The sequence below is a fragment of the Oenanthe melanoleuca genome, chromosome 4, assembly GCF_029582105.1.
Source record: "Oenanthe melanoleuca isolate GR-GAL-2019-014 chromosome 4, OMel1.0, whole genome shotgun sequence".
Taxonomy (NCBI): Eukaryota; Metazoa; Chordata; class Aves; order Passeriformes; family Muscicapidae; genus Oenanthe; species Oenanthe melanoleuca.
Window position 1 is genome coordinate 4,617,437 of NC_079337.1, and position 14,737 is coordinate 4,632,173.

The window sequence follows — 14,737 nt, forward strand, 5'->3', positions numbered from 1 at the left end:
AGTAAGAAAAACCCCTTATATACAGGTATTGGACCTATCCCTGTGAATATGATGGGGATATAATTTTCAGCTTCTGCCAGGCTGATGACACCTTGCTGTTATACACAACCTGTCTCTCTGACATTTTTGCTTTAGATGTCATCTAGCTTTCTGAAACGGAACATGAAGGAAATTAAAACCTTTGTCACTGTATTCCCTCTTTTGACTATTTATGTGGTAGGTATTTCTGTGTACTGTTTTGACAGTTCCTGCATTTAGAGTCAGCTTTGAATCGCTGTTTTTTTGAGCTGTATTTTTGTGAGACCACTAGGATTTTTGTGGTGATATATTTTTCTAACAACCTCACCTATCTTGCTGTATAGCATAGATAATTATCTCTGCATTTGTCTTGCATCTTAGTTTATTTAGACGTGTTATGACTGCCCTCTTGGATTTTGAATTTCTTAGTTTATTTTATTTTTAGGAAATCCTGTGTCATTGTGTTGTGCTAGGAATCAAATGAGTGAGTATTAATTTTCCTTACAGATTTTCTGTTGCTTTTCTGGGAAGCAATTTGCAGAGACTCCATGTGGAATTTTTTTTCCCCCCTCCTATTATTGTGCTATTTAGGTCATTAACTTTATGACCAAATAAGAAAACCATTGAGCTTTTTTTTGGTTTTAACCTATTTTTGAATGAGCACTGGAGTCTGCTCTTAAGATTGCAGGCTGGGAGGCACCATCAGGATAAACCCATCCAGATAAACTCCATCACCCAGGTCTCAAAGTCTGATCCATGGGGACTTGGAATTCTGTTTGCTGTCCAACAAGCAGATTACCTGAGTTTATAAGATACATAGCAAGAAAAATTATGTAACTTCTATATGCTTGTGAAAGTTTCAGAAACATAATTTTTCCTCTTGCTGCTTAGTGCTTTTTAACATTTGTCTGTTTAAAATCAAACGTAAGGCAAAACCTTGCTTGGGGTAGTGATGAAAACCAGCTTAAATTTAAAAAAGTTAATGCCTTGCAGTTCAGCTAAATGAGACACAGTAATTGTTGTAAACAGGATGAAGCAATGCTTGGAAAAAAACAAAACTCACCACACAAAACAAAGAAAACCAAACCTACCTGTGACAGTAAGGAGTGTTTAAGGATGTCAGCAGTGAGCAAACCACTGGTACAGATGATATGAACTATACTGTTCTTAAACTTTAATTTGAAACAATGGTTAGGAGATCCAACTATAGTGTGATTTAAAAAAAAAAAATTAAAAAAGAGAAAATATTAGTGACCTTTTTTTTGTTGTTACTTAAGAGCTTGGGCTGAAGGAATCTTTTCTTTTTTCAATTAGCAGTAATTACAAAAATATACACTGTTCCCAGGGCTCTGACTTCACCTTGGCTTGGTTTAGCTTCCTGTATCACCCAGCCCATGCTTTTGTACCACTCCCCATGCTTGACATGTGCTTAAGCTTAGTTTGTCATCTGGGTCAATTATGTCAAAATATTTTCCAATTCAAGTTTCCTCTGCTTTTCCCTTCAGCTCTTGGCTGTGGCAGCTCCAACAGATTAATGAGGCTTGGAAAGGTCGACTGCTTTGCTTTGTGAAGAGCTGTCACTGAGTTTTGGGGAGATAACTTAGCTTTTTGATGGGGATTTTAGTGAGCAGAAGCCTGAAATAAGAAAGCTTGGTGACTGAAAGTAGTTATAAGCAAGGCATTTAAGATGAAAAAATGCAGAAGCATTGTGGTTTCATGAGATATTTTGGCAAGCATTTGATAAAATTTCTGAAAGGATCCACAGTTAACACATTTACAGTAACTTGTTAGTTAATTAGCAGATAGTAAAAAAAACCCCTCTATTTGAAAAGAATTTTAAAATGGATAACGAGTTGGGATACTTTGAGCTCTTTTAATCCTGAAGCTCTCTGCATATTTTACTCAACTAAAAATAAAAATAAATCATTCATCCATTCTTATCATAAGCTTACCAAAAGTGAATATGCAGGCAGAAAATAGTTAAATATAATCCCCATCCCTGTTGTTTGTTTTTTTTTTAGGGTTTTTTTTTTTTTTTTTTTTGTCCCTTCTCAATTATCTTACAAATTTAATTTTTATTAGCACTTAGTTTTTCTCTCACTCTCTCAAGTAACCAGTGGAAGAGTGGAGTGCTGCTGGAGGTGTGAAGTCTCAGCAAACAGGTTTTGTGGCAGGGGTGGCTCATTTTGTGTGGTTCTGCTGTGTGATTTTTGCTCCTGCATGGATCCTGCCCTGATGATGCCAAAAGCACTCTGAGAGCACTGGTGCATGCAGTGAGTATAATTCAATGTTTCCAGTCAGTTCATTCTGCAGTGCAGATCCTGGCTTCTGTCTGTGTAAAGAAGCCTCAAAAGATTGTCACTGGAGCTTGCTGGTCAAGGCTAATGGTAAACAAGTGGACTCTGAGACATGGCAATAAAGAAGATTGGGTATTATAGTTGCCTTTGCAGTCTAACCTTGCTGCTTATAGCAACTTCACTGCAGGGATTTGGGATGACAGGATTTTGCCAGTTTGCTCCCTTAAATACTTTGGAGGCCATAAGCACCTGCTGAAATTGAAGTTTTCCAAACCCCAGACAGGTGTCAACAAGTTTTTAAGGTCCTTTGGGAATGCAGGGCAGAGGGAGAGGAAGTGATTAAAATGGTGCATGGTGCTCAGCCTGAGGTTTCCTTGTGCTGAGAAGCTGGGAGTGATGCAGATTAAATCTTTAAGCAGCCTTGGAAGAAAAGAAGCAGGTTTTATTCTTAACAAGCAAATAGAACGCGTTTTCTGAGCAAATATTTTTCTATGCAGTGTAACCAATCACACATGTACAGCCTCTGCCTTAGAAAGAGCCTTAAAAATAAAGGAAGTCTCAGTGTTTATCTTGTTAACTCGCTTCCCTGCAGCCACCCTGAGTCATGTGCTACTTTGGCTGGACTGTGGGAAGGATGGAATAGCATTTTGCCATGGAGATTACAGGGCCAAAGGACTCAGCTGATTTCTGAGTTTCTTCAGTGTTGTTAGAGTAGAGCATAAGGCTGAGAGAATTGGGATTGTTCAATCTGGAGAAGAGAAGGTTTAGGAGTGGCCTAATTGTGGCCTTCCAGAACCTAAACAGAGCCTACAATAAAGATGGAGAGCTCTTTTCCAAGAGCATGTAGTGACAGGATAAGAGAAGAATGGTTTTAAAATGGAACAGAGTAGATTTAGATGAGATAGATTAGGAAAAATTCTTTACTATAAGGGTGGTAAGGCAGTGGCATAGATTGCCTAAAGAAGTTGTGGATTACCCACCCCTGGAGTTCTTCAAGGCCGGATTGGATGAGGCTCTGGGCATCCTGGTTTGGTGGAAGATGTCCCTGCCCATGACATGGAGGTTGGAGCTAAATGATCTTTAAGGACTTTTCCAACCCAGGTCAGGAATTCTATGATTCCATGACTCTATATCACGTTCAGTGTCAAAACTACAAAGAATTAAAGAAAGATGCTGATTCTTTAATGTCTGTTTGATCATTTCTGCTTTGGATATGGTGAAAAGGGAATTTTGCATTCTCTTGTAGTAGTAATCTATTGGATGTGATATAAACGCTCTAGTTGGATTTTTAGAACATAGGAATTGTACTCTGTGTCTAACACAGTTTAATGTGTCTGTGTAAGAGCCCAGAACCTGTATGTGAGGTTATCGCAGTATTTCTAAGGAGTCTAGACTGAGCTGTGTGCTGGAGACATCTGGAGCTGTGCCCATGTGACTCAGCCTAAGTGCATAACTTGCCTGATTGTCAAAAGAGTAAAAAAATAAAATAAGACAAGTCACTGACTAAATTTCCTACCCAAGTGGTAAAAAAATCTTAAGCCCTGCTCAGAAAAATGACTGATACTCTTTAATTTCAGGGATAGCAGATGTCCCTCTTACAGTTGAAAAATGCTTTGAGAACTTCTGTCAAAACCATGTGTGCACAAGCTTGTCTCATGTTGCTGCATGTATACAGGGGTTTTATCTTCCTGCAGTTAATCTTCAAGAGTTGATTCTGATAGTATTTTAAAATAAGGAATTTTCTCTTTTTATTAAAATAAAAAATAAATTAAAATTAATTCAATCCAGACCATAAGCAAGTAGAAGGTTTCATGATGCACAGGGATATATCTTGTAAGTGAGGATGGAATAGTCTTTAAGCAGAGCATGCCTGGAAACTCTACTTTGAGGCTGAATAAAGAAACCTCAGCAGTATCCAGTGGGCCTGAATTGGCAGATTTTTTAGTGTCAGTCTGGACTCTAGCTCACAAATGCTTATATGCATGTCTAAGCTACAACTACTTCTGCCAGTTTTCTGCTCCACATCTTTTCCTGGTTTTGGAGTGCCTGTGAAAATGACCACAAGAAGCAGCTTTTATTTCTTCATGTCTATTTGTAAGGAAGATGACTTGTTGCAGATGGGAACTGAGCTGTGCAGCATTAAAATGGCCCATTTTTTCTAGCACCTCTTGGTTAGTCTATCAACAACTATAAAATGCTTTTAAAAGAATTCTTATGCTCACCCCTTGGCCAGAAATAATCTTTCAACAAATGTCAGCTTGCTAAGTCAAGCTCATGTCATTAGATTTTTAAAGCACTGAAAAATAAAATAAAGAAACTCTCCTGGTATTTCTTCAGTGGTTTCTAAAGAAAGTCTGCTGAAGGTGATCTTTGTGAAAATGAGAAGCTGTATCAGCTGCCTTTGTGGTGGCCTGCAGACTGCCTGTCCTGCCGATTTATTTTTCAAATAAGAGCTGCCATCAGTCTGAGCTGAAGGACAGCACAGGTGCAGATAGGGTAAGGCAGAGGCTTAGTTCAGGTGGGACCAAAGCTCACCCAGTTCATTTGCTACCTGCAGCTGCTTTGAACATTTCTAGTTTTTGTGTTGTGGTTTTCAGTGTTTGCATGATTGAATTGTACAGCAATTCCTCTTCTTTTGTGTGTGCTTTGTCTTACTTTGGAGCCTTTTCTTTTCTTGCCGTGGACCATAAGGATTCTGAGCTGCTCACAGTAAAAACTGTGACGCTCAAATGCAGTTCTGGTATCCCTTATGAAGGGTGAACTAGGAGACTGTCAAACCAATTTTCATGAAAATTCTCCACAAAAAGGCACAGGTTATTAAGATGTAGTGGTCCTTCCCCTGGAGTTGCTGTTTAGTAAAGAGGAAAATGGAGAAAAACTTCATGTCGAAGCTTACAGCAAAAGGTTGCATTCAAAATAATTCTCTTTGAAACATTTTAAATGGTGTTTATTGCTTTGATGTTGCCTTCATCATATTTTATGCTTAATTAAAAATAAAACTACAAGCACCTGAAATTATATTGTACTTTAAAGCTTAAATAGAGTAGTTTTGCTGAGAGAAAACAATGATAATTGTCTAATTTACCTTTCCTACAGGTAAGTCACACAGTGCTGTCCCTATCAACCCTTACAGCGTGGCTTTTTCCTCTCTGCTGCACTGGTCCTTTGGATAAAGGACAACTCTTGGAAAAGAAAGAAATAAAAATGGTGTCTATGCCTGGATGCTTTGCTGATATCAGATAACTTGTGCTTTGCTTTTCAGAGGATATATTTTTTTTACCCCTACATAAGCACAGGTGTTTTCCAGTGTCAAGGTAAAGTCAGTGCATTAACTGTTACTGCAGGAATGAAAACAAGCACGAAGAGGGGAGGCTGCAAAAATCAGTGTGGTTTCTTTTTAGAGTGCTGAATCTGTCTTCCACCAACCTGGGAGCAAAATCCAGATGGTCCCGTTCAAAGAGGGCTTGTAACAGAGGCTCTGTCACTGCCAGTGCAGAAATCTGTGTCTTAATTGTGACATACCTGCTGTTAGAGCTGCCCTGCTCTGGGCTGAGTATTACCTGAAGGCACCCACAGCTGGGAGGAGGTGGTTCAGCTTTCTGACTCTGGATGTTTCTTCTGGGGAAATTACAAGGACACCTGTTGTTGCCTGGAAAATAGATTGGAGCCACTGGCTCTTTTCGTTCAGGACAGCAGATAATGATCCTTGTTTGTGGCTGCAGGTCAATGTTGATGCAAACCAGGCTGAAGTCAATGAGTCATTACCAATCCCAGGAGAAGCTGAGGCCCATTAGGAAGCATTATTTAAGCAGCCTATCCTACAGGATGTAGCAGAACAGAAAATACTCTGAGAATTTACCATTGTTTTACTTTTTATAATTGTAAGTACTTGTTCAAGACTGGAGTGCTGACCCTGTGGTCTCCAGTCTGTTCCTGGTACAAGGGGCTGTGAGAACAAACAGGCACCACAGCAGCTGGCACTCGTAATCCTGCTTGGCAGCCTCAGCAGAGGAGCAGGAATGTGCATGAGCTCAGACACTGAGCAGCTTCCTCACTAGGGATGGGTTTCAGGTGTGCTGCTGTGGAGCTCCTTGCTTCGCCTGCAGAGTGTCAGGTTCAAAGAAGTGATGTTAAACATTGGTTTAAGTCACTGTTGTGGTGCTTGGTTAGACGTGATGCAGGTTGAGAGTGCAAGGTAAATGCTTTACTGTGATTTATCCTTCTGGCTGATTTGCAGCTCCTTGATACTGTTGTTGAGCACTTTTAAGAACCTCACAGCATTTGTTTTTTGGTTAATTCCATTTCTCGTGAAGATACTGGCAAAGTATTAGGATGAGAGGACTAACCAACATGCTTAGGTACTAAAATAAGTGGAGAAACCCTCCACCTGCACCAAGCTAAGTTAAAAATACACTCATAAGACTTACAAATGACAAAATCTCAGAATTTTTTATAACAGAGCATGACCAGTGTGGCACTGGCAGATTGTCTCAGTCATTTTGTATACAAATGTATCATGCTAATTTTCCATTTTGCAGGGGCCTGAGTTGATGAATAAATACGTTGGTGAGTCTGAACGAGCTGTGAGAGAGGTGAGAAAGCTGTGGGTAATGTTAGATACTAAGCTTCCTTGGCTTTCAAATTCTTCTCTGCTTGCGAGGTTACCATTAAACTTTCTGAGAAACTACTTCTGGTGTAAGCTTAAGCAATAGAAGAAGAAAATGAATCAGCGGGGATATTTAACTTTCTTCTGCATCAACCTAATGATACATGTTGAATTTGGGATCCTGTGGCAGCTTTTACTACAAGCCTATATTATTAAAAAATCTGTTTTAACATAAATAAAAGCCAAGACAGGACAGGCTGATGTCTGTTACATGAAGCTCTGTAGCTTTTGAGGTGTGCAGGGGGTGATAGTGTACTGTAAACAGCTTCCATCCCTTAAAACTGGGTGTTTATTTGTTGTTTTTTGTAGATCTTCAGGAAGGCCAGAGCAGTGTCTCCTTCAATTCTTTTCTTTGATGAAATAGATGCCTTGGCAGTTGAAAGGGGAAAGTAAGTAATCCTATTACAAAATCAGCAGATATTATTTCCTGATAAATTACTCTTACTGTACAATCACAGATTTATTTACTTTTCTAGGATTATTTTATTAAATATTTTCGTTCATAATACAGAAGGGTAACATGTGACTTACTCAAGCCTATTTAACTTGGCATAAACAGGTAAGCTGATGGAGTTCCTCCTTTCTCATCTCATTAGCAGGAGTCAATCTACTGGTTCTCATGCTTTTTGGCTCTTTTCTGTGGTTTTACTTTTTATTTCCAGAGACTTAACTCCTTGCTTTTCCCAGGGTTGTTGCCCTGGCCTAATTTGGTGTCTCTGTCAAGCTAACAATATGATCATAAGCTACATAACACAAAATTCCAAGGAGAACACTCATAAACCTAAATTTACACCTATGTCTAAATGTTTTGCCAGACTGGGAAAAACTTCATTAAAAGATTTGGTAACACTTATGTCCTTTCATGTGTGATATTAAGATGGGATTATTGTGCAAACAGCTAATATTTTATTTTTTATTTTTTTAATATCCTGCTTTGTGATGATTCCAAAAGATGTTTAACTCATGTCTGAAGTTTTTAGTTGCTGCAGCATTTAAGATTTGGCAGGCTCTGTAAGTGGACTTTCTTGGGGAATATCTCCTTATAAATGTAATTGCTACTTGCTGTTGCAGTAAATACTTTTATCTTGTTTTATTTTGTATGAAAAGCTACCAAATTGGTGCATTAGAAAGTATTAAAGGCACATCAAAATTTAAATATTTTTCTGGGAAAAAGCTCCCTCAGCATTCCTAAAGATTCTTTCATATTGCAAGAAGGGCATTTGTATCTTCAGGAAGGGATAACAGGTGTCATTTTGATCTTTCAGTGACACAAATAAATTATTTGTGTCACAGGAGTATCATGTGCAGCATACAGCTGACCTACGAACCTGCTAAGAAATTAACATTCTTGCTGTTGAAAATGAAAAATCTGATTAAAGATGTTTTTCTCATAATCCTTCTCATGTGCAGTGTATGCAGCTGTGAAATTTGTGAGCTTCCTAGAAGTGCTATGCACTGAAGCAATAGAGAAATTGCAAAATTGTTTGCTTGAATCAAGTCAGTGGAGGGGAAAAGAGTATCACCCCTGTTGCAATTGTTAATGTGTTTAGCTTTCAGAACCAGCACTTCATCAAGATCAAACCTCTTGGAAGGCTAAGCCAAAGTACGTTTTAAGCAGTCTTTTCACACAGTGCCCTGGAGGTATTGACTTTGTTTGTTTGCTTTTTGAGGGAGTAAACAATCTGATTTTACCTTACCTGGGACTGTCTGGGGGGGTAGTAGGCCTGGCACAGCTTGCTGAAGAATGTGGTGTGACCTGCTGCAGTCATGTTGTGCTGGAGACATCTGGTTTTGGTGCTTTAAAAAGAACGGGGTGGGACACACACAAATATTTCATTGTCAAATCTGAACCAGATGGGAGGTAAAATATGTAACAGAGTTCTCATAAAATTCATCTGAAATTAAATGGTGTAGGAAACCAGACAAGGCACTTATTAGAAATGGCCCTTTTTTACAGGCTGACTTTGCACAGTAGGAATTTGCAAATGCACTAGAGATGCTAACGATTTGTGGCCTCTGGAGATCCATTTCCTGTGCTATTACTGACCATGCTGAAGTTTTCAAGGAAACACCTGTTTATATTGTCTCCCCATTCCCTCTGTTGGCTGAATTAGTTTTCTTTGCCTTGGCAGTGAAAAACACTGTGATACAGCTTTGTGAGAGTGTAAATCCTCTTGGTTTAAATCCTTTATAGGATGCTCTGGGCTTCCTGTAGAATGTGCCACATTTCATATCTCCTGGGTAGGCAGCCTCTCCTGATCCTACCAGGGCATGTCCAGAAATCCAGAGAAGCTGCAACTGTTCAGTTGTGGGAGTAATTTTATGTATAATTCTGATCAGAAATACTGATGTGAAATAACATTGAGTAAATCACTTAATGCTTTTGTTTTTCAAAGCACTCTGCCAAGTATTCATTAACCCATTATTTAGATTTGACTAGCTTGTGGGTTTAAAACACAAATGTTTTGCTCCCAACCTTCTGTAGAGATCACTAAGCAATCCCTTCTCAGCAGCAGGCACATAGGAAATAATGAACTTTGTAATTAAATGAGTGTAGAGGTAGACAAAGAAAGCTAAGGAATTTTCTTGTTTCAAACCTTTCATAATAATGTTTCCTTTGCATCAGGTAGTGGATTCTGTCACTGCACAAACCATTACTCCATGGCAAACACTGTGGCTGCACAGTGTTATGCCACAGTGGTTTATTTATTACAGATTCCCAAGCTATAATTCATTCCATAATTGTAATACATCTAACACACTACCTAATGTAACTGTCTCCTGTAGCAGTTTTGTTTTGCAAAATCTATATGTGTGTGTTTATTGGTTAGAACTAATAATACTTTGAAGTCAGCAAAAATTATAGTAATTTATATTAAGTGCTGTCAAAATGTTTTATTTGGAAAAGATTATTTCTTATTCATCCTGCTAAGAAGTTCCATATGTTTTATTGATACGAACTAAGCTCCTGGATTATTTTTCCACACCTGTCTGTCCACACCCTCCCTATTTTGCATGTAGGGACCACACTAATACATATTAATCAAGGAATTAAGAATGTGGGCTGTATGCATACCAGTGTTAAAGACAGTTTATGAAAATATAATCCTGCAGCTCTGAAGAAAAAATAGTTCAATGTAAGGAGCAATTGCTTGAGAAAAAATCTGGTTATCCTTGATGCAAGAAGTTGAGAGAGTGATTCTGAATGGACTCAAGTTTCCAGTGTGGTAGTGAAGATGTAAAGATACCGTGAGCTGTTCACTTCTGCATTTTTTGTTCTGTTACTCTGAGCTTCTAATGCTTATGGAGGATTTTTCTATCTCTTTCTGATTTATGTTGAGATGTTACAATAAGTTTAGAGAGAACTGAAAGTGAAAAATTAGTTGCTCAGTTGCCTGAGTAGAGAAAAAGGGAGGCATTCACCATGACTGTTTCTGAAGAATAAATGATAAACCTGCAGGAGAAAAGATGGTAGAACGTTAGAGATGTTACAGTGAGGTTTGAAGAGGAGAAATGATTGAGAAAGGAAAAACTTCTGCAGTCATGCACCAGGAGGGGTGAACCATGAGATGCACAGAGCTTTTTCCTCTGCTTTGTGATTTTAATTAGCATTTGCTTGCACAAGCAGATTATGCTTGTTCTTTTCTGTCCCCATACTTTTGAATGATGCTGTTATGACTTTTTGTAGGACAGATTGCACTGAAGCAGGACTGGTCCAGATACAGCAGAGTGTGGGCAGGAAAGCTTTGCCTTGAAGTAATCCTGTGCCTGCACAGGGCTTGGGAGGCTTTACAAATTGCACAGCTGCCGAGAGTTATGGGTATTTGTTACCCGCAGTATCCTGACCATGTAAAACCTAATTCTTCTGGCCATTAGGGGTTGCCAAGAGGGAAATGGCTTGGTAATTAGACTTGAAAGTGATGAATGAACGTGGGTCTGTGTAAATGCAGCACAGACAGTCTGTTTGCTGAACTTCAGAAATTTCCGTGCTTTGGAAATGGGACATTGTTTATATAAGTAGGATTTTTAGGATTTTTTCGGCAAGACACATCCTTTTCTTGTTTTTCAGAAGTAAAGCATTTCCCCTTTAACTGCAAGTCTCTATAATATGGGATGGGAAATGCTGTAGACTGCAGTTAAAGACACTGATAAATTCTATTTTCCAAGGGCAAGAAGAAAGAAAGACAAGGGACAAAATCAGTACCTTGCATTTGACTTGGAGAGGTCAGAAGTTGGTAACCTTTTCAGAGTGAGGATAGAGGTGGCAAAGTTAAGGGACTTTGGTGCCAATCTCCTGAAACCACAACGTGATGATGCTTTTTTTTTTGGGAAAATATGTTATCCTTATGCTGGGGAGAGGATAGATAGGTTCCTAAGCCACAATTTAAAATAGTCAGAACCATTGAAAGATATTGTTTTCACTTTAGGTATTAAAATCTTGCAGTCTCAAGTTTTGAGTCTCTTGGGCTTTTAGAGGAACCTGTGAGGAGCAGCAGCTTCTCTTTTGTAATGTACCACCTCTGCCTTAAACAGGAGTAGTGATAAATCTTCTTTTTAAACCAAGATATCTTTCTGGGATATTTTAGCTTGTATTTATTTATTGTCTACATATGAGTTTGTCATTGTACTTTAGTCCTTGTGCATATTCCCTGGTGCAATGGACAGCTCTGTCATTGAAGTTCAGTGTGTTGCAGCCATTAAAGAAACCCACTGGATTCTGTGGGGATACAACAAAAGAGAGATGTTCTGAGCAGTAATCCACCTTGCGCAGGGTAAATTAGCTGTATTGAAGCTGGAGAAAGTATTGTCCCACTAATATTTGTCATGCAAAGACAAAAGAGCGTGGACAAAGTATATCTGGAAGAAATGGAGTTTCCCCTTGCCATGATTGTTGTGAGGGATCCAGTTCTTGTTCAGCTCATACAAAGAACTTTCTGTGTTTGGCCTCTGTGTCGCTGAATTGGGGGATTCCCTGCAATATCTGAGCTGTGTTTGCACATGATGGAGAATTAAGGCGTTCAAAACTTCTGTGACTGCTGTATGAATTCTTTAAAGTTTTGGAATTTGGTATCCCTACAAATATTGTCTGGGGAAAAAGGTTGGATGCCTAGTGCCAGCTTTTTATTTTAGGCCTAGCAAGGAGTGTTGAAAGAGAAGTTTTGAAACAATTTTATTGTACAGTAAAGCTTTGTAGTGGGTTTTGGAAAAGCAGTTTTAACAAATAGCATTACCCGTAGTTTGTGTGTGTATATAGTAAATGTCTGCAGTCCGTTTAATTTTCAAATAAACTTACCAGTGCTTTTGGCTATCAAGAACCCTTTATCACAACATGGTTTTGAATCTGTGTTTCTTCCTTTTTGTTTACAAACCCCAATAATTTGTAACTTCCCAGCCTGCATTATAATGCGGGTATTTGAAGTCAATAGAGACTTTCATAGACATCAGTGAAAGACTGGATCCATAAACCCTTTTCTTGAAGTCATCATTTTAATGATATGCAGGAGGAACATAATTGTAACTAAAATTTATAAACAGTGAACTTATTATACATAAATATTGTTGCAATGAAATGAAATCCAGTCTAGTTTGTTGCTTCTATGTCTAAAATACAACTTAAACTGTGCTTGCTTGCCTGGTAGACATGATTGATTACAGGTTTAAACTTGATTTACTTCCAGGAATGCACAGAGGAGAAATGCTGAGAAAAACAGAATGAAAGGAAATGGGAAATTTACTGTGCATCAGGTGTATGCTTGGTTTTTTGGCGGGGGGTTTGGTTGAGGTTGTTTTTTTATATTGTTTCATTGCTTGTTTTTAAGGCAGCATCAGTGGTAGCAGAATAGGAGAACTCATGATGTTAGTATCCTTCCTGTGTCAGCCAGACAGTGCCAGGGCCAGCTGGAAGTGTGGGCTAATGCCAGTCTTTCATGGATGTGCATCTGGAATTAGCTGCAAGCAGATGGAAGTGGGTGATGGATCACCACCTAGGCACTCAAGCATTTGGAGATGTGCTTGGGGAAAGCCCTCTGGAAGAAAGCCTGTTGATTCCAAAACTGTCTCAAACTGGCTCCTTTCCTCCTTTTCTCTCCTTTCACTGTTTCATTTTTCTGGGCCTACTTCATTAACTTTTGGAAGCTGCAATAATGAGAAATGTAGGTGAGTGGAAGAGGCTGCTTACACAACCGTGAAGGATAATTAGGATGTGTCTGCAGCTGTCTGCAGGCCATTTGTTTCAAAGTCACCTGCTGAGAGCTGAGCACTATTTCCTGTTTTCACAAAGCTCATCATCTTTTTAGGAAAGCTTGCTTGCAAGCTGGAGACCACTCAAGGAGTACTTGGAGTTCTTTTATTTTTCTGTGCACTTCTAATGCCTTGGAAACCAAATCACAGAAACGGCATTTAATCAGTGAATTGACAGTTGGCAAAACATCATTTTGGCGTGGAGGTGACCATGAAGATAAATATTCTACCCAGACTGAATTTCCCAGACTTTGCCTGGGTTTCCTCTGGTTATTTTCCTTCTGAAGTACTTGAATTTTGTGCTTGAGAAAACAGGGAAGATATGAAACAATGCAGTGGGTAATAGTTGATACAGGTGTGTACAGAATCCAACAGCATCTAATTGTGGGGTGCTCTTGCAGGGTTTTCCTGATCACACAGATCCCCTGCCATGGGGAATGTTTCTTGTCTGAGCACTGAAGGGGCTTTGTACTAGTGTGTTTTGGAGTTTGGTTTTTTTCCTATGAATAGTGAAGCTTTAAATGATAATATTAAAGATATGCATGCTGTATGCTGTTCAGCTTTTTAACAACATCCAAGCTGTAGTATCTGTAGTGGTCTGAATAATGGTCATTGAAGTTGTACCATTCATATGATATAATATTCACAAAAGTAAATTTGGCCCAGTGTTTTAATATTGGACAAGCCTGCTTTTCCTGACTGGCATGGCAGTGTCCATTCGGCTGGACAAAATGACCCAGTGATGGAACTATTGCACAAAATTTGATATCTGGGATATGCTGCAGTTATTGTCTTTCTGGTAATGCTATTGGAGTAGGTAATTTTTTATTTTTCACATTCTGAGGAAAACCTCAACCTGCCAAAGCCATAATTCACCCAAGTCCATGAGGGAAAGCAATAGAGGAGCGTGACAGTTAATTACGATCGCGGCAGCCGGATGGAAAAGCCGGGCTTGGCAGGTGCTGCTTGCTGACAGGTTCCGCTGCAGAACCCCGACACAAATGTCAGACTCAATAAAAATCCTGCAGGCTGTGCAAGCGAGGCAGTTCTGGCGTGGGAGTCTGCTGGCAGGGCACTCCTGTATTTCAGGAACCTTTTACCTCCCTCGTTCACGTCCTGCCAGGACCGTCTATTTCAACCTGTTCAGATTTTTTTAATGCTGAGCATTTTGTCGTGTCAATGAGTTTTACATTTGTTTTGATATGAAATTATTTCCAGAAGTTTCAGTGAAAGGGTTATTTGAGATGATACCACATCCACAAGTATTCTAAAAACCTATAAATTTTGATTATGATTGCAATTCTTTTGGGGGGAAAAATAATAAAGCCAGTTTTTATCCATATGTAAATCTTGCCTGATGAGATGTTTTGGAAGAGAAAGTGGGCTGGACTCCCTTGTCACAAAACCTGCATTATAGATTTCAGGTATGTGGAGATTAATCTGTCTGCAGTAATTTATCCTGGATACTTCTGAAGTCTGCCTCTGACCTGAGAGCTCTGCTTGAGGTAGAGTCAGC

General features: G+C 39.1%; 1 protein-coding gene across 1 annotated transcript in view; it reads left to right on the forward strand.

The window, feature by feature from the left end:
• Window positions 1-14,737, forward strand: part of AFG2A (AFG2 AAA ATPase homolog A) — a 156,038-nt gene that overhangs the window by 28,144 nt on the left and 113,157 nt on the right. The window contains 2 exon segments of the mRNA XM_056490009.1: window positions 6,854-6,907; window positions 7,291-7,370. Of these exon segments, the coding sequence (XP_056345984.1) occupies window positions 6,854-6,907; window positions 7,291-7,370 (134 nt within the window).